This window comes from Pecten maximus, chromosome 11, assembly GCF_902652985.1.
Source record: "Pecten maximus chromosome 11, xPecMax1.1, whole genome shotgun sequence".
In the NCBI taxonomy this organism is placed as follows: Eukaryota; Metazoa; Mollusca; class Bivalvia; order Pectinida; family Pectinidae; genus Pecten; species Pecten maximus.
The window spans coordinates 36,535,027-36,559,591 of NC_047025.1; the positions used below are offsets into that span (position 1 = coordinate 36,535,027).

Here is a 24,565-nt window from a genome sequence, read left to right on the forward strand (position 1 = left end):
TGGGGAGCAGAGACTATGTACATCGCATGTATAGATCATTTATAAAAATTACTAACGAGTAGTTTCTTTCATTTCTTCTAAAATTGTCCTCGTTTCAATTATACGTATTTCGAAACATTGGCTAGCGCTATGACTAGGCTAGTGAATGGAAAAGAACCGAAGTGGGTGCGTGGAGACCTGCCCACCTTTTTAGCCAATCAAATCTAATGTTGAGGTCAACACGCGGGGCAAGGTCATACAGAATAAACAAGTAAATGCTATTCATTCGAAAATACCAAGATCACAGGAAGGACGCAGCCAGACCGAGAGTGCCGAATCGTCACCCAGACACCATGTAAGTGTTTACAACTGTGTATCTCACGTCCACATGTTAAAACCCGACTGTTCTGTCGCTGATGTTGGTTTTTGTTGGTTTTACCCATGAGGCAATAAGGTATTGGCGCATTATCGCCAGCCAAGATATCGGATTACGTCGATAGTACTCTAATTACTATCGTCTTGTTATCATGGTTTTATGTAACTGGATGTGGTAACATTATATCTAGATAAACGTATAAATGGAACAAAACAAATTATACATTAACATCAGCATACCTTATAAAGACCCGGACATATACAATCTATATATACACGTGTAATATACATGGTACATGTATCTGACGGTAGACGCATTTTACACGTGTAACTGTGCACTAGAATTTCATTCAGAACAGTCATCTGCATTGTAAGAGGTAAAAGTTGTGTGAAGCACGACTTGTTTACTTTATCGGCCCCTCATATTACAAGCTGATAATGTGTTAACGTCATGTGTTAACGTCATCAGTCAGATCAATATTTCATCAGAACGTGTTGCCATGGCTACTTGGAAGGGGAGGGGTAGAAACCATGCAGAGTCAGCAGCACAGTTTTAATTGATGCTGAAGATGGATACCAGATGATTATTGACAAAACCAATCCTTCCGTATCACTTATATGTAATACATTCATAACCATTATCAATTGATTGAAAAAAAAAAAAACATATACATGTACATGTATATACATATACCCTTAAATAATGCACTTTTTCAATAGATCTTCTGTTTAAAAGATAATCCAGTTCCAAGCTTCATGTTTGGCCTTTTAACCTGTGATAACAACACATTATAGTATCAGTATATTTCTACCAGTGGCTCTAGATCTTTTATACTGGTATACGGTAGATCTATATATACACATTGCATATACAAGGAAGTGAAGAAAACCACTTAAAAATGACGCTGAATGCTTGTATAAGGATTGATGTAGAAAAGATAACTAAACATTTACAACACCAATGTCTTGATTGTTTGTAGGGATATAAGAAGAAATCTTTTCCCAAGAAACAAACATCACAAAACTTGTTTTCTTGCTATTTCTTTTTAACTCTTCACATGTAGGTTTGCTGTTGGTCCCATTCAATTTTGAATTTGATCAGGAAAACAAAATGGCTGAGACAACCATCTTGGATTTTGGCTGTTTTGGAAGGATACATTTTAGTATTGCTGTAACTTGATATGTAGGTTCTCCGTGGTCCAATGCTTGTGCCCCTTCAATTTTTATTCTGTTTGGAAAACAAATTTGGTGACAGACAGCCAACTTGAATTTTTAGGTTAACTCTATTTTTTTCTATAATTTACTTTTGTTAGATTTTTCATCAATACAATGTAGAAGAAATAATAAAACATCCACCCATATACTGATACTCATACCTAGACCTTTATCTTTATGTATGTCCACATTTATCAATGAGTAAATTACATATATTCTCATAATTATCCTACTAATTTTCACACTTAACATACATATATACTGGTACTCTTTCCTTATTATCAATATAGAGGACATATAAATGTAAGGCAAATATATATAACAAGAGGCCCACAGGGCCTGTATCGCTCACCTGGTTTCATGAGATATGAAACAAGAATGATGCTTAAGTATATTTGTCACTGGTATTGCTATGTCAATATATCATAAGCATTTCATATGGTAACATGAACATTGCTTTTATTGTAATACTAAAAATGTCAATTTAGCCAAGTCAGCCCCACCATTTGTACAATTTTGAATCCCTACCCCAAGGGGATGCTACCAGGCGAATATGAGCGATATCCATTGCTTAGTTTCAGAGAAGAAGTTTTTTATATCAATTCAGCCAAATTGACCCCGTTTGGCCCTGCCCCTCAGCCCCCTGGGGGGGTCAGCCCCAACATTTGTACAATTTTGAATCCCTACCCCAAGGGGATTCTACCAGGCGAATATGAGCGAGATCTATTGCTTAGTTTCAGAGAATAAGTTGTTTATATCGATTTAGGCAAATTGACCCCATTTGACCCCGCTCCTCAGACCCCCGGGGATCAGCCCAACCATTTGAGCAATTTTGAATCCCCTCCCCATAGGGATGCTACCTGGCGTATATGAGTAATATATATCCATTGCTTAGCTTCAGAGAAGAAGTTGTTATATCAATTTAGCCAAATTGACCCTGTTTAGCCCTGCCCCTCGGCCCCCAGGAGGGTCAGCCCCGTCATTTGTACAATTTTGAATCCTTACCCCAAGGGGGTGCTACAAGGCAAATATGAGCGATATCCATTGCTTAGTTTCAGAGGAGAAGCCATTTATATCAATTTAGCTAAATTGACCCCTTTTGGCCCTGCCTCTAAGACCTCAGGGGTGTCAGCCTCAGGATTTGTACAATTTTGAGTCCCCCACCCCATAGGGATGCTTTTGACCAAATTTGGTCAAATTCCTATCTGTGGTGCTGAAGAAGAAGTAAATTGTTGACAGACGGACGGACAACAGACGCCACGGTAAGGCATAATTAAATAAGGTCACCTTGGTCCTTCGACCAGGTGAGCTAATAATGGATCTGTCAAAGGTCATTCTGTGGTGTCCACCAAGGTGCCTATGATGTCTCTTAGTCCCTCGAGATTTTACGGGTACTTGTTTAATTTGGAATTAAGGTCTCTTATTATTGTAGATGTTTGTGACAATTATTATGGATATTTATATTACCATCAAGAGGACAAGAACAGTAAGCGACATGAAGTCAACATCTTAATATAAATTTGTACAGGTATTTCACATGATTGACACCATTTTAAGTACTGCATGTATGTATATACGTAGAGGTCAGCTGGTTTCAAAATAGGTGGCCTTAGATTCAGGGATTAGGTTCAAGTCCATGGCAGTAACATATATCAAGTAATATGAAGAGTGAAAATATATGTATCAAACAGAAGATCCAGTAACTTACACCTGGGGTCAAAGGAAAGCTGACCTAGCTAAGATTTCAATCAGTTATATATCTAAATGTTAATACATAAATAGCTGTGTGAGTGTCATCGTATTAAGCAAGTAAATGTTCAAAATATTTTACATAGTGACTTATCCAATTTCCAATCTCCAATTATTTTCATTTAATAGAAATTGACAAAATCTATATATGTACAGTGTGCCGGGTGATATTGATAAGATTTAAGCAAACAACTTAAATACTCAGTCATTATAATGTATGTACAACATACTTACAATATTGTTCAGAAATGGAGGAAAAGCTATGTCAAGCTGACAAATCTAGTATATACAGGAAGCATTAATGGGACCCCATCTGGTCAACTTGCTCTGTCTGGGCCAGCTGTACATGTGGGATTTTAACATTGGTCATAGCTTTGAAAAATATCAATTTCATATAATGAATAATTTTCGATATTTCACTGATAAAAAATGTAATAAACTTGTTTATCAGATCTGTGTATTGATTATTAAACATCTGGAGGGTGCATAATACATATATACTGTATATTTAAGTCCAAAATGTTTAAATTTAATTACCAGGTATCACAAATTTATTGAAAATTCAGTACTGATATGTTGCTTCAACATAGCGTTTAAACAGTACAGTCAGTGACAAAATTTGGGTTATAAAATATGCTTGCAGTCATCTGAAAAATTAGTATTTTTATGTACATAGACTTTATTTTCTTGAATTTTTCTTAATATACGCACTGATTAGCATAACGGCATATATAGCCTGAGTTTCCTCTGGCTCTGACACCATGTCTGGTGTGTCAGGGCCAGAGGAAACTCGGGCTAAATGGCATATACATGTATGTTCAAAAAGTATTTATAATTTGTAAGTTGCATATATATACATATATTTATGTATATGAATATAAAACATTAAAACTTATCTAGGAGACTGTCTCTAAACTGTGTATTGCTGAATATCTGTTTAGAATTTGTGGAAATAATTGTATAATCGTTCCACGACTTCGTGGTGACCATAGTTACTGTGAACGTTGTGTTTAGGCAGTTTTGCTTTTGGTATCCCTTGTCAGATTGGATCTTTATTTAGTCAGAAAATATTTTCATATAAACGTTTTGTTTGAAAATGTGTTATTAGAGTTGTAAGGTATTCAGCTGTGGGGATGGCTATAAATTTATAGTGACTTTGAATACATTGTATTTGCATAAGCTAGTTTGTCTATATTTATTTTAAAAACTTCATCATGAATTGACATTTGACATACACATATGTTGTGAGTATGAGAATTATATACAGGAATGCAATGATTAGCAGATGTTTTGTATATTTGTACATGAATATTTTAGCCATATATTGAATACTAAACCAGAACACAAGTACGTAATTAGGGCAGCCTTGACCTACAGAATAAGGTGTTATGTGACATTTAGTTAGTCAGCTTGGTCAGGTTAAAAACTTTTTGATCATGTTATAATGACAAAATAGTTTCTGACTGAAAGATCCAATCTGACAAGTGATAAAAGGAAATGAAAACCATTAAAAATTTTTTAGATGACGTGACTAAACTTGAACATGTAAAGGACTACTTTTTTACACAGAGACATTTAAAACTACCTGTGATGATCGAACATGACCAGACAAGCCAGTAACTAGCTAATGTTATATAAATTTATGTCTGATGCTGTGAAACTGGACCAGGGAGAGTTTTGGTGTTTTTAAGTGTTGGCAGAGATGACCAGTATCCTGGTCAGTTTATTTTGCCAGAATGTACAAGGCAGCATGCATATGTGTATTGTTATAAAGAAATTGACCTTACTCAGGCTAGTGAGAATTTCCCTTTATCCTGGTAGTAAGATGTCCGAAGAGTGAAATGTCTCTAGTTTTTGGCCCAGTGTGGGCTGGGTATTTGATCTTATGCAATTGTTTGGTGTCTGCTTCCATCTAGCATCAACTTTTCCATTAAAAAAACTTCTAAATAACAAAGAGGCTCGGAGACCTGCTGCTGCATGGACCTCTTACATGCTATGATGTATGGTTTTTCTTTCACTGGTTTGCGACAGGGCTCTTTAAACTCATTTTTGGAAAAAAATGCTGAAGTCAGAAGGAAATTTTCAGAAATAAACTGTAAATTTTGGAAATTTGGCTTAAATGAAATAAAAGAATTTCAATCGGGAAAAACATGCTGAAATGAATTTTTTTCCAATGAATGACTTTGACCTACTTTGAAGGTCACAGGGGTCAAATGTATGAAATATTTGATGAATGACTTTTCATTATACCCCTTTATTTGAATAATGTACTCAGCTGATCTCATGAGCATAGTTGCATTAGAAGCAAGTGACCGAGACCCATTGGGCCTCTTGTTTATATCATAATGTGCAATACTAAGCCATAGCACATATGTCAGGCCCCTGTGACGGTCCTTTCAAATGTTTTACAAGAAATAGGACCCAGTTATGATGAAATTGGTTTGTGGGTAAAATTCTATTTTTCCTGTAACAGGTCATGATCAATAAATAAAAACAGTTAAAATTTATCACACAACGAAGGGTGCCAAGATCAGGTCTCTTGAATTTGATTCGTTTCTAGCTTGTTAGTCTAATAAAAATTGCTGGTTTACTTTTTTTACTCAAGTCTCTATCATGTATGTAGGACTATCCTAGAAGAGAGAAATCACAAATTTTAGCTAAATTGTGTTTTAAGTAAAAAAAACTAAGTAAATAGTATAATGTATTTGTCCAAATTGTCCAAAAGGGTACCAGTAATATTTTAACCATTGCAGGCACTCACTATGGAGTTATTCTCTCTACCTATAAATTATCTCTAACATCTAGAAGTGTAAATGCTATTTTGCTGGTTTGTGGACAGTTGTGACCTGAGCATTGACTCCAGGCCTTGTGTAGGGACTAATTACATACACACATTTATACAGTCGTACAACAGCCTACTACACTGTCGTGTTCATTTACTGCACGAGGCACAGCTCTGTACAGGTAAGTCAAGACCACAAAACAAATGTTGTATCTGGTAGCAAGACAAAAACCTGTTTCAACATAATTTCTGAGACATTTTATGCTACAAGACAAAGAAGACATTTTTGTCAATAATATGATGATGGTATAATGTTTTATTTTTTCTCAATATACCCAGTTTTTATTTCAAATAACGATAAGTTACATTTCAAAGATGAATAGGATAATAAATACCATTGTATGTTGAAGTGCAAAGATTCTGCACAAATGACAGTTGATTGTGAGGACAGAGATGTGGATGTTGGTGACACATATGACAGTTGTGAGGACAGATATGTGGATGTTGGTGACACACATGACTGTTGTGAGGACAGAGATGTGGATGTTAGTGACACACATGACTGTTGTGGGGACAGAGATGTGGATGTTAGTGACACACATGATGGTTGTGAGGACAGAGATGTGGATGTTGGTGACACACATGACTGTTGATTGTGAGGACAGAGATGTGGATGTTGGTGACACACATGACTGTTGTGAGGACAGAGATGTGGATGTTGGTGACACACATGACTGTTGTGAGGACAGAGATGTGGATGTTGGTGACACACATGACTGTTGTGAGGACAGAGATGTGGATGTTAGTGACACATGACATTTGATTGTGAGGACAGAGATGTGGATGTTAGTGACACATGACATTTGATTGTGAGGACAGAGATGTGGATGTTGGTGACACACATGACGGTTGTGAGGACAGAGATGTGGATGTTGGTGACACACATGACAGTTGTGAGGACAGAGATGTGGATGTTGGTGACACACATGACGGTTGTGAGGACAGAGATGTGGATGTTGGTGACACACATGACAGTTGTGAGGACAGAGATGTGGATGTTGGTGACACACATGACGGTTGTGAGGACAGAGATGTGGATGTTGGTGACACACATGACTGTTGTGAGGACAGAGATGTGGATGTTGGTGACACACATGACTGTTGATTGTGAGGACAGAGATGTGGATGTTGGTGACACACATGATGGTTGTGAGGACAGAGATGTGGATGTTGGTGACACACATGACAGTTGATTGTGAGGACAGAGATGTGGATGTTGGTGACACACATGATGGTTGTGAGGACAGAGATGTGGATGTTGGTGACACACATGATGGTTGTGAGGACAGAGATGTGGATGTTGGTGACACATGACGGTTGTGAGGACAGAGATGTGGATGTTGGTGACACACATGACGGTTGTGAGGACAGAGATGTGGATGTTGGTGACACACATGATGGTTGTGAGGACAGAGATGTGGATGTTGGTGACACACATGATGGTTGTGAGGACAGAGATGTGGATGTTGGTGACACACATGACGGTTGTGAGGACAGAGATGTGGATGTTGGTGACACACATGACTGTTGATTGTGAGGACAGAGATGTGGATGTTAGTGACACACATGACTGTTGTGAGGACAGAGATGTGGATGTTGGTGACACACATGACTGTTGTGAGGACAGAGATGTGGATGTTGGTGACACACATGATGGTTGTGAGGACAGAGATGTGGATGTTGGTGACACACATGATGGTTGTGAGGACAGAGATGTGGATGTTGGTGACACACATGACGGTTGTGAGGACAGAGATGTGGATGTTGGTGACACACATGACTGTTGTGAGGACAGAGATGTGGATGTTAGTGACACACATGACGGTTGTGAGGACAGAGATGTGGATGTTAGTGACACACATGACAGTTGTGAGGACAGAGATGTGGATGTTGGTGACACACATGACTGTTGTGGGGACAGAGATGTGGATGTTGGTGACACACATGATGGTTGTGAGGACAGAGATGTGGATGTTAGTGACACACATGATGGTTGTGAGGACAGAGATGTGGATGTTGGTGACACACATGACGGTTGTGAGGACAGAGATGTGGATGTTGGTGACACACATGACGGTTGTGAGGACAGAGATGTGGATGTTAGTGACACACATGACTGTTGTGAGGACAGAGATGTGGATGTTGGTGACACACATGACTGTTGTGAGGACAGAGATGTGGATGTTGGTGACACACATGACGGTTGTGAGGACAGAGATGTGGATGTTGGTGACACACATGACGGTTGTGAGGACAGAGATGTGGATGTTGGTGACACACATGACGGTTGTGAGGACAGAGATGTGGATGTTAGTGGCACACATGACTGTTGTGAGGACAGAGATGTGGATGTTGGTGACACACATGACTGTTGTGAGGACAGAGATGTGGATGTTGGTGACACACATGACGGTTGTGAGGACAGAGATGTGGATGTTGGTGACACACATGACGGTTGTGAGGACAGAGATGTGGATGTTGGTGACACACATGACGGTTGTGAGGACAGAGATGTGGATGTTAGTGGCACACATGACTGTTGTGAGGACAGAGATGTGGATGTTGGTGACACACATGACGGTTGTGAGGACAGAGATGTGGATGTTGGTGACACACATGACTGTTGTGAGGACAGAGATGTGGATGTTGGTGACACACATGACTGTTGTGAGGACAGAGATGTGGATGTTGGTGACACACATGACTGTTGATTGTGAGGACAGAGATGTGGATGTTGGTGACACACATGACTGTTGATTGTGAGGACAGAGATGTGGATGTTGGTGACACACATGACTGTTGATTGTGAGGACAGAGATGTGGATGTTGGTGACGCACATGACGGTTGTGAGGACAGAGATGTGGATGTTAGTGACACACATGACGGTTGATTGTGAGGACAGAGATGTGGATGTTGGTGACACACATGACGGTTGATTGTGAGGACAGAGATGTGGATGTTGGTGACACACATGACGGTTGATTGTGAGGACAGAGATGTGGATGTTAGTGACACACATGACGGTTGATTGTGAGGACAGAGATGTGGATGTTGGTGACACACATAACTGTTGTGAGGACAGAGATGTGGATGTTGGTGACACACATGACTGTTGTGGGGACAGAGATGTGGATGTTGGTGACACACATGACTGTTGTGAGGACAGAGATGTGGATGTTGGTGACACACATGACGGTTGTGAGGACAGAGATGTGGATGTTAGTGACACACATGACAGTTGTGAGGACAGAGATGTGGATGTTGGTGACACACATGACTGTTGATTGTGAGGACAGAGATGTGGATGTTGGTGACACACATGATGGTTGATTGTGAGGACAGAGATGTGGATGTTAGTGACACACATGACTGTTGTGAGGACAGAGATGTGGATGTTGGTGACACACATGACGGTTGTGAGGACAGAGATGTGGATGTTAGTGACACACATGACGGTTGTGAGGACAGAGATGTGGATGTTGGTGACACACATGACTGTTGATTGTGAGGACAGAGATGTGGATGTTGGTGACACACATGACTGTTGATTGTGAGGACAGAGATGTGGATGTTGGTGACGCACATGACGGTTGTGAGGACAGAGACTTGACATAATCAAAAGTGGTATGATAATGTAGGGTGATGAAATATTATTGTTAATAAGGTATAATTAGACACAGGTATTCAGGTGAGCAGAGGGTGACATATGTTCTAGTAGATATTAAAAGTTAGTTACTAATTTTGAATTAGATCTGATATGAACACCTAAAGATTTTCTGATTGTCTGATATGGACACCTAAAGATTTTCTGATTGTCTGATATTTCTTGGTAGTGCTAAAACACATGAATGTCAGAATGAAGTGATGGTTGGTGTAATGTTGTAAACTGTAGTTCCTGTTCATTTGATTTATATTATTTAAGTTCCAAGAAATATATAGCATTGGGTTATTTCCTGATAACTGATGCTCTGTTTTATGTTCTGTACAATGGCATGTAAGTTATTACAACAGGATATGGCCAACTCATCACAGAGATAAAAAAGGATGTTGTTGTTTGTCTGAAGTAGTTTTATATATCTGTTTTCAGAAGAGCAGGGAGTGTGTTACTCCAGGATCTACCAGAGTGGACAACATAGCTGGGTTATAACAAGGAAGTGTCTGGTCATCAAATTATCAGTCTTCAATAGTTATACAGCCGGAGACTCTAGTAATTGTATTCTAGTATTTTTTCAATTTATCAAAGTTGATTAAAATGGAACCTGCAGCAAAAAGGCGACGGAAGAGCTGGAACATTCCTGTTTCTACAATTGCCAAGAACACATTTAATCCCATCAGAAGTATTGTTGATTCCATGAAGATCACACCCAATCCTGACAAGGATATGATAGCACTGTCAATAGGTATGTCAAGGTTTTGTTACCAATGCTTGTTTATTGTCAATTACCAATTGTCCTTTACCCATTGTCTACAACCCATTGTCTACAACCCATTGTCCAAAACCCATAGTCCACTACCAATTTTGCACAACCCAATGTCCACAGCCCATTGTCCACAACCAATTGTCCACAAATCATTGTCCACAACCCATTGTCCTCATCCCATTGTAATTTGTCCACAACCCATTGTCCACAACCCATTTTCTACAACCTATTGTCTATAACCCAATGTCTTCTACCCATTGTCTACAACCCATTGTCCACTACCCATTATCTACTACTCATTGTCTACAATCCATTGTCCACTACCCATTGTCCTCAACCCATTGTCTATAATCCATTATCCACTACCCATTGTCCACCACCCATTGTCTACAATCCATTGTCCACTACTCATTGTATACAATCCATTGTCCACAACCCATTGTCCACTACCCATTGTCCACAACCCATTGTCCACAACCCATTGCCCACAACCCATTGTCTACAATCCATTGTCCACTACCCATTGTCCACTACTCATTGTATACAATCCATTGTCCACTACCCATTGTCCACTACCCATTGTCCACTACTCATTGTATACAATCCATTGTCCACAACCCATTGTCCACTACCCATTGTCCTCAACCCATTGTCCACAACCCATTGTCCACAACCCATTGTCTACAACCCATTGTCCACAAACCATTGTCCACTACCCAATGTCCACAACCCATTGTATACAACCCATTGTCTACAAGCCATTATCCACTACCCATTGTCCTCAACCCATTGTCTATAATCCATTGTCCACTACCCATTGTCCACAACCCATTGTCTACAATCTATTGTCTACAAACCATTGTCTATAATCCATTGTCCACTACCCATTGTCCACCACCCATTGTCTACAATCCATTGTCCACTACTCATTGTATACAATCCATTGTCCACAACCCATTGTCCACTACCCATTGTCCACAACCCATTGTCCACAACCCATTGCCCACAACCCATTGTCTACAATCCATTGTCCACTACCCATTGTCCACTACCCATTGTCCACTACTCATTGTATACAATCCATTGTCCACTACCCATTGTCCACTACCCATTGTCCACTACTCATTGTATACAATCCATTGTCCACAACCCATTGTCCACTACCCATTGTCCACAACCCATTGTCTACAACCCATTGTCCACAAACCATTGTCCACTACCCATTGTCCACAACCCATTGTCTACAATCCATTGTCTACAACCCATTGTCCACAAGCCATTATCCACTACCCATTGTCCACAACCCATTGTCCACAACCCATTGTATACAACCCATTGTCCACAACCCATTGTATACAACCCATTGTCCACAACCCATTGTCTATAATCCATTGTCCACTACCCATTGTCCACAATCCATTGTTTATAATCCATTGTCCACTACCAATTGTCCACAATCCATTGTCAATAATCCATTTTCCACTACCCATTGTCCACAATCCATTGTTTATAATCCATTGTCCACTACCCATTGTCCACAATCCATTGTTTATAATCCATTGTCCACTACCAATTGTCCACAATCCATTGTCCATAATCCATTTTCCACTACCCATTGTCCACTACCCATTGTCCACAATCCATTGTCCATAATCCATGTCCATAAGTAGTCATAATTTGGAACCTGTATATTGTAGCCATTACATCTTTTTTTTATCTCTCTGATGAATTGTACTTAAAAAACTGTTAACAATTTGAATATAATTCAGATGAACATTGGAAAAACTAACCACAAAAATATTTTTTTGATTATTAGTTAGTTATTTAAGATGTTGTCTGACCTAGCTGACTGTCAGAAATTGTAAAATCCTATTTTTGTCAGAATAAAATCTGTATCTATGCTCCAACACTTTGGTATTTATAAGAATGAGTTTAATGATTGTTTGTTTCAGGGGACCCTACTGTGTTCGGTAATCTACCACTGGACAAGAATATAGAAGATGCTGTGATCGAATCAATAAAGTCTGGCAAATACAATGGCTACAACCCATCCATAGGTACATATAATGTATGAGATTTGTATGTCACAGCTGGCTATAATCTGCTGTACACATAATAAACTATATATATCAAAGGTAGATAAAACAAAATCAAATCAACTGTTTTGATTTAATCACAAGGCTGTGAATTGAAATATTTAAGCTAGTGCTTTGTATTATAAGTTTGCAGAAAGAAATGACCTTGACCTTCATCAGAGTTAACATGAGTTAATCTAATTGTTAACATGAGTTAATCTAATTGTTAACATGAGTTAATCTAATTGTTAACATGATCAAATGCCTTCATACAAATTGGCACTAGAGTCATCATCACAATTTGTCAATAGTTCCAGGGATGGATTGTTATGAAGTCATTACAAAATAAACGTGATATATACCGTATTTGACCTAATAAGGGCGCAGGGCGCGGGTAATTGACAGTGGGGGCGCCCTTATTAAGATTAGTTATTCTGAAGTTTTATGAAACAGACTATACCTTATAGCAGAATACCCAAGGTTGTGGAAACGGTAAAATATTCAGTCATAAAAATATTCCAGATGAAGATATCTATTCATTATCATATATTAAGCTTAAACATGACTTGAATACTCCTGTAAACTTGTAAACCATGCCAGCTGATCTTTAGACCAGAGAACGTGTGTTCCACCATTTATGTTCAAATGGAACTCTTTTGTGTTCTATTTATAGAAACAGGTGATTTCCCAGATCACATCAGACATCGTTTTCTTTGACCAAATAATTGATTTACAATGTATTTTACTAGCTTTCTGTTCTGAACAAAAGTTATTTATCAACAGGAATGAAGTCTTTACTTTATCTTCAAATAAAGATGGTAAGTTATTATTTGTATGTGTGTTTAGTTTTGGGTGCTCTTTGCACTGACATGTCATCTGTAGCCTGTAGGAATACACAAAATGTGGCGAAAACATGTGTTCCAGTTACTTAATTTGCTGAAGAAAATTGAACACATAAAGTAGCAAAATATTTCACATGAATTATTACTTTTGAACACCATTTTGACACTCAGTCAAAGATTTATTTCCTTGAAAAAAGGTAGGGGCGCCCTTATTAGGTCAAATACGGTATACTGAAACGAAAAAGAAACGCAACATGGAAAATTGTGATTAATTTTGTATTAAATATACATATCTGTATAAAAATCGCGGAAATAAACATGCACCCTGCCTAACACCCATACCAATCTTCAAAATCACCCAAGTGTGACTAGAGACCTATGCACTTCCGGCGCGGTAAAAACATCAAAAACCGTGCCTGTACAAACATATGCGTTCTTTTTTCATTCAAACCAGTATCAATTCATCACTAACATTGAGCCACATCATCGCCAATACTTTTGCAAACAATAATTCCTTTTACAATTATGCCACGGTTATCAAAGGTTGATAGAGGACGTGCTATAGCGATGCTTCTGGCAGGGAACACGCAACTTCACGTCGCTCGACAATTCAGAGTTCACAAATCGACTATTAGTCGATTAGTTTCACGTCTTAACGCAACAGGAAGAGTCGATGACCAGCCGAGATCAGGACGTCCACGCGTAACGTCGCGACGTCAAGACCGGGTTCTTAGGTTGGCACACCTGCGTAACAGGAGATTAACGGCCGCTGAAACGGCAAGGAATACGATTGGTAATCATAACCGTCGAATTCATCCCCAAACAGTGATCAACAGACTGCGTGAGGCTAATTTGCGTGCAAGGCGACAGTACGTTGGTTTACCACTAACACCGCAACGTCGAGCACGTCGTATGCAATGTGCAACGGCACATATGCCCAGACGTTTTCCTATGAGACGTTGGAGGTCTATGCTCTTCACCGATGAATCTCGATTCACGTTATTTCGAGCAGATGGCCGTCAACGTGTGTACCGGCGTCGAGGCGAACGTTTTGCTGACGCCTGTGTTTTGGAACACGACCGATTTGGGGGTGGATCAGTTATGGTTTGGGCGGGAATCTCCCATGGTTTGAAGACGCCTTTGGTGATAGTCAATGGGAATTTAACGGCCGTACGCTATCGGGATGAGATCCTTAGGCCCCATGTTGTGCCGTTTGTTAGGCAGCATCATCTAACCTTTCAGCAAGATAACGCGAGACCACACGTTGCAAGAGTCTGTAGAGACTTTCTTGCGACACAGAACATTGTTCCTATAGATTGGCCTCCATATAGCCCCGACCTGTCCCCAATCGAGCATTTGTGGGATGAATTAGACAGAAGAATTCGAAATCGCCGTAACCCCCCAAATACCCTCCCTCAGTTAGCAAATGCACTCGTCCAAGAATGGAATAACATTCCAATACGGAAAGTCAATGCCCTGATGAACTCAATGCAACAAAGAATTAGAGATGTGATAACTGTTCGAGGAGGACACACACGATATTAGGGCACGGTTTCAAAACTGCTGCCATTTCAACTTGGATTCACGTAGGGTACTACCAATCATGACCTTCTAGCAAAGTGACCTGTTCTTAAAAATCTCTAAACATTTAAAGGATGTTACATCAATATTCAATATTAACTATTACATATGAAATTTAAACATAATGCTCACAAGTATTATTTTATTAAACCTACAATTTGAAGTTGCGTTTCTTTTTCGTTTCAGTATATATATACATGTATTTAAGGTCACGAGGGAAAAATACTCAAACAACTTCTTTAATTTGGAGATTGAATGAATCATAAGGTCTAGAGTATTGGTATATATAAAAATGGTCTAAAAGGCTTGAAAACAAGATCTTGGGAGTTAAATATGTAAAAACATCAAGCTAAGTAGATGTATATAATGATCTGGTTAGTGTAGAGGACTCAGATTTCACTTTCTCATTTGAATGAAATGTTTTCACTGAATAATTTGGGATAAAACTGCTAGTTCATCACTTTTAATTCTTTCATGTTCATCTCCATTTTTGATTTGTCTAATTGTAAACAGTTAATAGACTGTCTGGGTAGGGGTGAGGCTAATATTAGCTCTGTTATCACTGAGTTGTAAGGAATCTTATGGTGGTCTTTGTTTTTTTTACTATAGGTTATGAAGAGTCTCGAGCTGCTGTAGCTGAATATTCCAGTACTGATGAGGTCCCGGTAACCTCCAAGGTCAGTTTTACACCTGTCTCCTACCTACCTAGTAGTGACCTCCAAGGTCAGTTTTACACCTGTCTTCTAACTACAACTATACCTAGTAGTAACCTCCAAGGTCAGTTTTACACCTGTATCCTAACTACCTAGTAGTGACCTCCAAGGTCAGTTTTACACCTGTATCCTTACTACCTAGTAGTGACCTCCAAGGTCAGTTTTACACCTGTCTCCTACCTACCTAGTAGTGACCTCCAAGGTCAGTTTTACACCTGTCTCCTTACTACCTAGTAGTAACCTCCAAGGTCAGTTTTACACCTGTCCCCTAACTACCTAGTAGTAACCTCCAAGGTCAGTTTTACACCTGTATCCTAACTACCTAGTAGTAACCTCCAAGGTCTGTTTTACACCTGTCTTCTTACTACAACTATACCTAGTAGTGACCTCCAAGGTCAGTTATACACCTGTCTCCTAACTACCAAGGTCAGTTTTACACCTGTCTCCTACCTACCTAGTAGTGACCTCCAAGGTCAGTTTTACATCCGTCTCCTTACTACCTAGTAGTGACCTCCAAGGTCAGTTTTACACCTGTATCCTAACTACCTAGTAGTGACCTCCAAGGTCAGTTTTACACTTGTCTCCTAACTACCTAGTAGTGACCTCCAAGGTCAGTTTTACACCTGTATCCTAACTACCTAGTAGTGACCTCCAAGGTCAGTTTTACACTTGTCTCATAACTACCTAGTTGTAACCTCCAAGGTCAGTTTTACACCTGTCCCCTAACTACCTAATAGTGACCTCCAAGGTCAGTTTTACACCTGTATCCTAACTACCTAGTAGTGACCTCCAAGGTCAGTTTTACACTTGTCTCCTAACTACCTAGTAGTGACCTCCAAGGTCAGTTTTACACCTGTCTGTAGTAACCTCCAAGGTCAGTTTTACATCTGTCTCCTAACTACCTAGTTGTAACCTCTAAGGTCAGTTTTACACCTGTCCCCTAACTACCTAGTAGTGACCTCCAAGGTCAGTTTTACACCTGTCTCCTAACTACCTAGTTGTAACCTCTAAGGTAAGTTTTACACTTGTCTCCTAACTACCTAGTAGTAACCTCCAAGGTCAGTTTTACACCTGTCTCCTAACTACCTAGTAGTGACCTCCAAGGTCAGTTTTACACCTGTCTCCTAACTTCCTAGTTGTAACCTCCAAGGTCAGTTTTACACCTGTCTCCTAGCTACCTAGTTGTAACCTCCATGGTCAGTTTTACACCTGTCTCCTAACTACCCAGTCACCATATTGCCAAAATCTTTTAAAATCTTGTATTTTTCACGATACAACACAAAGTCCAGCTATCTTATCCTCCCAATTTTAACACTGATTTCATATTTATGTTAAAAAAAGGAATTCCTTCAAATATATGGGATGGAAAAATGTAAGATTTAAAACACATGCCGGGTTAATGTTATTTAAACTTATATATCCACAGGATGTCATTTTAACGAATGGTTGTTCCTCGGCCCTAGAGATGTGTATTACTGTACTGGCCAATGCTGGTAATAATATACTACTGCCTCGGCCTGGCTTCTCAATCTACAAAACTCTGGCTGAGGCCATTGGTATCAAGGTCCAACTCTATAATCTTCTGGTAAGTATATTATTTAGGTCTCATCAGTTAATTCAATTTGAAATGGTTGATTATTCAAATTCAAATAGACTACAGTTTTCTGAAACTAAATATGAGTATCTCTTAAGTTACATGCACATGAGATATAATGAAATATTTGTTTTCAGCCAGAAAAATCTTGGGAGATCGATCTGGACCATCTACGCTCCCTCATTGATAGTAAGACTTCAGCCATTTTGGTAAACAGTCCGTCCAACCCATGTGGATCTGTGTACAGCAAGAAACATATCCTGGATATTCTGGCCGTGGCGGAGGAATATCGTCTTCCTATTATCTCAGATGAAATCTATGAACATTTTGTAAGTACAGACCTGCCATTAGAGGAGTTGATGTTGGTATTATCTACTTAGTCTTGGATTACTGTAGAGAGATTGGCAGTGGTAGAAATAGTCTTGGATTACTGTAGGGTAAGTGACAGTGGTAGAAATAGTTTTGGATTACTGTAGGGAAAGTGACAGTGGTAGAAATAGTCTTGGATTACTGTAGAGAAAGTGACAGTGGTAGAAATAGTCTTGGATTACGATAGAGAGATTGACAGTGGTAGAAATAGTCTTGGATTACTGTAGGGAAAGTGACAGTGGTAGAAATAGTCTTGGATTACTGTAGGGAAAGTGACAGTGGTAGAAATAGTCTTGGATTACTGTAGAGAGATTGACAGTGGTAGAAATAGTCTTGGATTACGGTAGGGAAAGTGACAGTGGTAGAAATAGTCTTGGATTACTGTAGAGAGATTGGCAGTGGTAGAAATAGTCTTGGATTACGGTAGGGAAAGTGACAGTGGTAGAAATAGTCTTGGATTACGGTAGGGAAAGTGACAGTGGTAGAAATAGTCTTGGATTACTGTAGGGTAAGTGACAGTGGTAGAAATAGTCTTGGATTACGATAGAGAGATTGGCAGTGGTAGAAATAGTCTTGGATTACTGTAGGGTAAGTGACAGTGGTAGAAATAGTCTTGGATTACTGTAGGGAAAGTGACAGTGGTAGAAATAGTCTTGGATTACTGTAGAGAGATTGGCAGTGGTAGAAATAGTCTTGGATTACTGTAGGGAAAGTGACAGTGGTAGAAATAGTCTTGGATTACTGTACGGAAAGTGAAAGTGGCAGAAGTAGTATTGGATTACGATAGAGAGATTGACAGTGGTAGAAATAGTCTTGGATTACTGTAGGGAAAGTGACAGTGGTATAAATAGTCTTGGATTACTGTAGGGAAAGTGACAGTGGTAGAAATAGTCTTGGATTACTGTAGATAGATTGACATTGGTAGAAATAGTCTTGGATTACTGTAGGGAAAGTGACAGTGGTAGAAATAGTCTTGGATTACTGTAGGGTAAGTGACAGTGGTAGAAATAGTTTTGGATTACTGTAGGGTAAGTGACAGTGGTAGAAATAGTTTTGGAACATCTTATCTGTTTACCCCATCCATGCATCAAACAGTTTGTCAAACCTGAAAATTGAATTTGAGATTATTTTTCTGCATATGCTTGAGTATGAAATCATGGAAAATTGGCTATTCAGAGAAAAAATAATTGTTACTTACATTGTATGTGTACACATGTACCCTATTAGGTTTAACAATATGGCAATGGTCAAATCTTCAGCTTGTTTAAAAAGATAAACTGCATTAAAACTGCATTTTCTAATTTTTAGATTTTCTAAATATTCCCTGGTATTATTTACCTTTGTAAAATCTCTAGGCCTATATCACATGATCAAACATGTATGTGGCCTTGTTTATATAAATCTCTAGGCCTATATCACATGATGATCAAACATGTATGTGACATTGTTTATATAAACCTCTAGGCCTATATCACATGATGATCAAACATGTATGTGACCTTGTTTATATAAATCTCTAGGCCTTTCTCACATGATGATCAAACGTGTATGTGACCTTGTTTATATAAATCTCTAGGCCTATATCACATGATCACACATGTATGTGGTCTTGTTTATATAATTCTCTAGGCCTATATCACATGATGATCAAACATGTATGTGACATTGTTTATATAAATATCTAGGCCTACAACATATGTCACATGATAAACATGTATGTGACCTTGATTATAGAAATCTCTAGGCCTTTCTCACATGATGATCAAACATGTATGTGACCTTGTCTATATTTACAGGTGTTCTCCAGCAGTGTATACCATTCCCTGGGATCTCTGTCCAAGACTGTACCAATTCTGTCCTGTAGTGGCCTTACCAAAAGGTAGCAGCTTACACAATGTCCTACAGTAATCAACTGGCAATCTGAAAACTAACATCACCTTTCGATTATCTAAACCAAATATTTCTGTACAGTAAAATAGGAATAAGACTAATGTATTTATGCTGAATTTTTTTTTAATATAAACTTTTTGAAATGAAGTAAACTTTAACTTCTTCATCACAGATTCCTGATACCAGGATGGCGACTGGGATGGATCATCATCCACGACAGAAATGATGCATTTCAAGCAGTAGGTACACCAACAAGGGGAGATAACTCTACTGAACCTAAACCTATGGGATGGTGTCAGTTAATCGACTAAGACTGATAAAAGTCAATAAAACGTCTGAATAATTTGCACTACTTACTGTTTTTCATACCGGAAAAATGCTTATTTGTTTATGAATACAGTATCAAATCTGTTATATGATGTACACATGTAATGAAAAGATTGAATCAGACATACATGTGTGAAACAGTAATTACCTTTGTACACAGGTGAGAAAGGGCGTGTTAAGCATGTCTTGTGATACATTATCTACTTTTCTACAAAGGTGAGAAAGGGCTTGTTAATTAAGTCTGTCAAATGATATTTTATCTATCTTTGTCTGTTCACAGGTGAGAAAGGGCTTGTTAAGCCTCTCCCAGAGAATCCTTGGCCCGAACTCTTTGGTACAAGCTGCAGTTCCAGACATCCTGACCAAAACACCACAGAAATTCTTTGATGACACTGTGGGATATGTGGAGAGTAATGCTGAGCTATTCTACAGGAAAATCTCCAAAATACCTGGTCTTAAGCCTGTCAAGCCAAATGGTGCTATGTATATGATGGTAAGTGTCTGTCAATATAACTCATTGGTTGTCCTTCTGTAAGTTAGATTTCTTACCTCCAGTTAACAAACATATACCCCTGTTTCATTTTCTGGCAGATTGGTATTGACAAGGACAACTTCCCAGGTATGAAAGATGATATCGATTTTACAGAGAAGATGGTGAAAGAGCAGAGTGTCTTCTGTTTACCTGGGACAGGTAAGACCTAATAGTACATGTAACATCTTACACTACTTTACTTGTCACTTAACAGTGAAACACTACTTTACTTGTCACTTAACAGTTCAAAACCAAAATCATTTCCACTGTAGGGTAATCAAATGAACTCTGTTTCCATAAAAATGATGCTGAATAAATAGTGTCTTAATATTTTGATTGTGCATCAACTCAGCTCTTAACAATTCAGTTCAAAACTCACCCTGAAATAATCAAATTTCTTTTCATTATGTTTTAATATGAATGAGGAATGAAGTTGAGTGTTGTCTAACAGTATTGCTTGCCTGTATCTGATGTGGTTAGACCTGTTTAACCGTCCAGTCTATGAGTACATTTCTATACTTACAGTGTTTCCAGTACCCTAATTTCTTCCGTGTGGTGTTGACCATTCCGACCGCCAAGCTGGAGGAGTCGTGTCAGAGGATCACAGAGTTCTGTAAAGACCACTACAAACCCCCAGGCAAAGCCAAGGCTAAATCAAAAAGGCACTGAGCTCAAAACAAAATGAACAGATCAAAGTTGTATTAGAGGCACACCTTCAACATGGAGCTTCACTAGAAGTTTTGAGGGTTAGTCTTGTTAAGACAAGTCTAATACATGGAGTGTCATGTATATTTGTGGCAACTGTGAGATAATTGAGGGAGGAATAGGATAGCTGAGATACAGGCAGGTAACATTGTACTAAAGGAAATATGTAACCTGTGTGACAGGACAGCATATTGAGTATAATTGGTAGTGCAATCCTCATGGATATGACATTGTCCTATCACATGACATACTCTGTAGAATTAATGATATTGTCCAATCACACGTCATTTTCCTATCACATGACATACTCTGTAGTAATAATCATGAGTATGACATTGTCCTATCACATGACATACTCTGTAGAATTAATCATGAGTATGACATTGTCCTATCACATGACATACTCTGTAGTAATAATCATGGGTATGACATTGTCCTATCACATGAAATACTCTGTAGTAATAATCATGGGTATGACATTGTCCTATCACATGACATACTCTATAGTAATAATCATGGGTATGACATTGTCCTATCACATGACAAACTCTGTAGTAATAATCATGGGTATGACATTGTCCTATCACATGACATACTCTGTAGAATGAATCATGGAAATGATATTGTCCAATCACACGTCATTTTCCTATCACATGACATACTCTGTGGTAATAATTATTGATATGACATTGTCTTACCACATGACATACTCTGTTGTAAAAATCATGGGTATGACATTGTCCTATCACATGATATTGTCCTTTCACATGACATCCTTGGTATATGATGTCATACCATTGTGATTTTTCTTGTGATTCCAGATTGATGTACCTTGTATTTGGTATAGTGATGCAATTTTTTTCCAAAATAATATGACTGTGTTATCAATGACAGCTTTAAACATGTTTACAATGTATGTTAAGTTTATGTTTAAGATGAGAGAGTTGCTCTGAACATGAGTGTGTTTTAATGGGAGCAGTGTTTTATATTACCTAAATAAATGTTCTAATTGTGTAGTATGTGAAAAATTGTTTCAGTCCAAAATACTACTTTTTAAGAATTAATTAACTGCAAATAAATCCTCATTCTTTATAAAACCTGTAGATAGCTAATTATAAGCCCACTCTCATCAGATGGTAGGCTATTCAAATCGTTCTTCATCCATGGTTCATCGTCTGTTAACAGTACTTATTATTGCTATTCTTTGGAAGTACTACATGGATTTTTCTGTGTCGGTTCCCCTTGGTTCCTATAGATATGGTTGTGCCCTTATGATTTTGAGTATGATAAAACAAAATGGCTGACAGACAGCCATCTTTGATTTTGGCAGTTAAGAATGGGGAGTGGGGAGGGAGGGAGGGAGGGAGGGGGGGGGGGGGGGGAGAGAGTCTTTCCAAACTTAATATGTCAGTTACCTGTCCTCCGTAATTGTGCCCATTTGAATTTGAATGTCATCCAGCAAACAAAACGGCTGACAATTGAAGTTTAGCATTGCTATTACTCATTCACAGAAAGTTCTTTTTAGATCCCTCTTCCATTTTACATTTATGTTCATTTATCATATCATTAAGAATCATTAAGATAGAGAAAGTCAGTTTTACATTTAACTAATTAAATCATTCAATGTTGGGTGCCAAGATCTCTCTGGGATTTTGTGTTAATTGTTAAAAGTAAGTGATGACCTAGGATTTATTTCCTGTAAATTTCAGTAACCTTGGATATTTTTGTGTACCCAAGCATAAATCAATGAATTGGGATTTTATAAAATATTTCTTTTGAATAAAATAACTTTAATATGTTAGTTATGGTCAACACATAACCAGGGCCTTTTTGGATATGATGTACTTTTAAATTATAATGAAATATATATTCTCAATTGAAAAGTTTTGTTTCATAGAATCATGAGTTATTTCCCATCTAACTACTAAGTGATAATTCATCTATTCCCAACCCTATAGTAATAGAATAACCCATTTTCCTACACATGTTGGTAAAAGACACCTGGGATACACCTGTTTGTGTATGATACCTTGGAGAAACATGTCAAAAGACAATACCTGAGAGACAGGTGTTAATGGGTGTTACCTGAGAGAATTACGTTTGAGAGTGTTACCTTGGAAACAGGTGTTAATGGTTGATAACTGAGAGCCATACCTGAGAGACACATTGGTGTTACCTGAGAGACATGTGTTAGAGAGTGATAGCGGATGACTCCTGAGAGACACCTGTAAATTGGTTTTTGAGACTACAGAGACGGATGATTTAGAATTACTGTGATACTAGGTGATACTTTAAAGCAATAGTATGTCTCGAAATGTCAATGGTGCATTTTAACATATACACAATGTACAGTTTTATTTGATCCTTAACTACTTAATACAAAACTGAAAGAAGAGCAGTACTTACTATAGTTATAATTGATGTTATTGTTCAATGCAGCAATGATGAGGTCCACACAGTATATACCGGTAATTTTAAATGCGGATTGTTCTAAATATTCTTTTGTTTTTAATTTTTAGTATTTTGTTTTTTTTCATTTGTTTTGGTGATAATGTACCTGGCTATTCCAGTGTTTTACTAGTGCTTTTAATGTCTCAGAGCTGACATGCTTTGGTATTTTAACTACTTAACTATATGTAGTATTTTACATTATAACTGGGAGTTTAGAGTTTGTTGTTGTATAGTATACTTTGTTTTACGTGGGATCTTCAATATGGCAAGTTTTGGGGCCATGGTAACTTCAGTATTACTGTATATATCAAAGTTAGGTTTATTTCTTTTGTTTATGCTAGACAATCCTCTAGAAGTATTAATGATGTTGTTAAATCTTCAACAATTAATGCAGTACCAGATCAAAAAATCCTGCAAGAGTTTTCTTTTCATTGGGCCTTCTTTTATGAGAGCTTAATCGAGATCTTGTAATGATGTCCATTTTCAAATATGTGCTTCAAACTTTGGCTGCCGGAGAAAATTGGTTGAAATGATTCTTTAAAAAAACACCAGTTTTTCTTTCCGTCACTGTCTAATTCATAATTAATTATTATGTTTTGTGCTGTTGTGAATTAAAGTAAAATACTGGCTTAATGTTGACCTATGCACAGGTCTCTGAACAGGTAGATCATATCAGATACTACTAGATCATTATGTACTGATTTAAACAAGTTTTTCTCAATTCGACAATTTTTGTTTATTACATTCACTTACCATTTCTTGTCACAATTCTGTAATTGTATTTTTATAATATGATACCATATTTTTTGCAACTCATTCTTACAAGCATTATTTATAATAATAAAAATACATTGATGATGTTCATATAATACAATAATTGTAATTTGTGGAATGTACAAGATCA

General features: G+C 38.1%; 2 protein-coding genes across 2 annotated transcripts; both read left to right on the top strand.

Moving 5' to 3' along the window:
- The first annotated feature begins 230 nt into the window (after positions 1–230).
- Positions 231–22,556, top strand: LOC117337094 (tyrosine aminotransferase-like). The gene is made up of 11 exons (XM_033897880.1): positions 231–334; positions 10,249–10,561; positions 12,535–12,639; positions 15,690–15,757; positions 17,220–17,378; positions 17,525–17,716; positions 19,553–19,635; positions 19,819–19,885; positions 20,254–20,466; positions 20,565–20,659; positions 21,027–22,556. The coding sequence occupies exons 2-11, from the start codon at positions 10,414–10,416 to the stop codon at positions 21,172–21,174; spliced, it is 1,278 nt and encodes a 425-aa protein (XP_033753771.1). The 5' UTR covers positions 231–334; positions 10,249–10,413; the 3' UTR covers positions 21,175–22,556.
- Positions 7,471–8,871, top strand: LOC117338582 (serine-aspartate repeat-containing protein I-like). The gene has a single exon (XM_033899940.1). The coding sequence runs from the start codon at positions 7,471–7,473 to the stop codon at positions 8,869–8,871; it is 1,401 nt and encodes a 466-aa protein (XP_033755831.1).
- Positions 22,557–24,565: the final 2,009 nt, after the last annotated feature.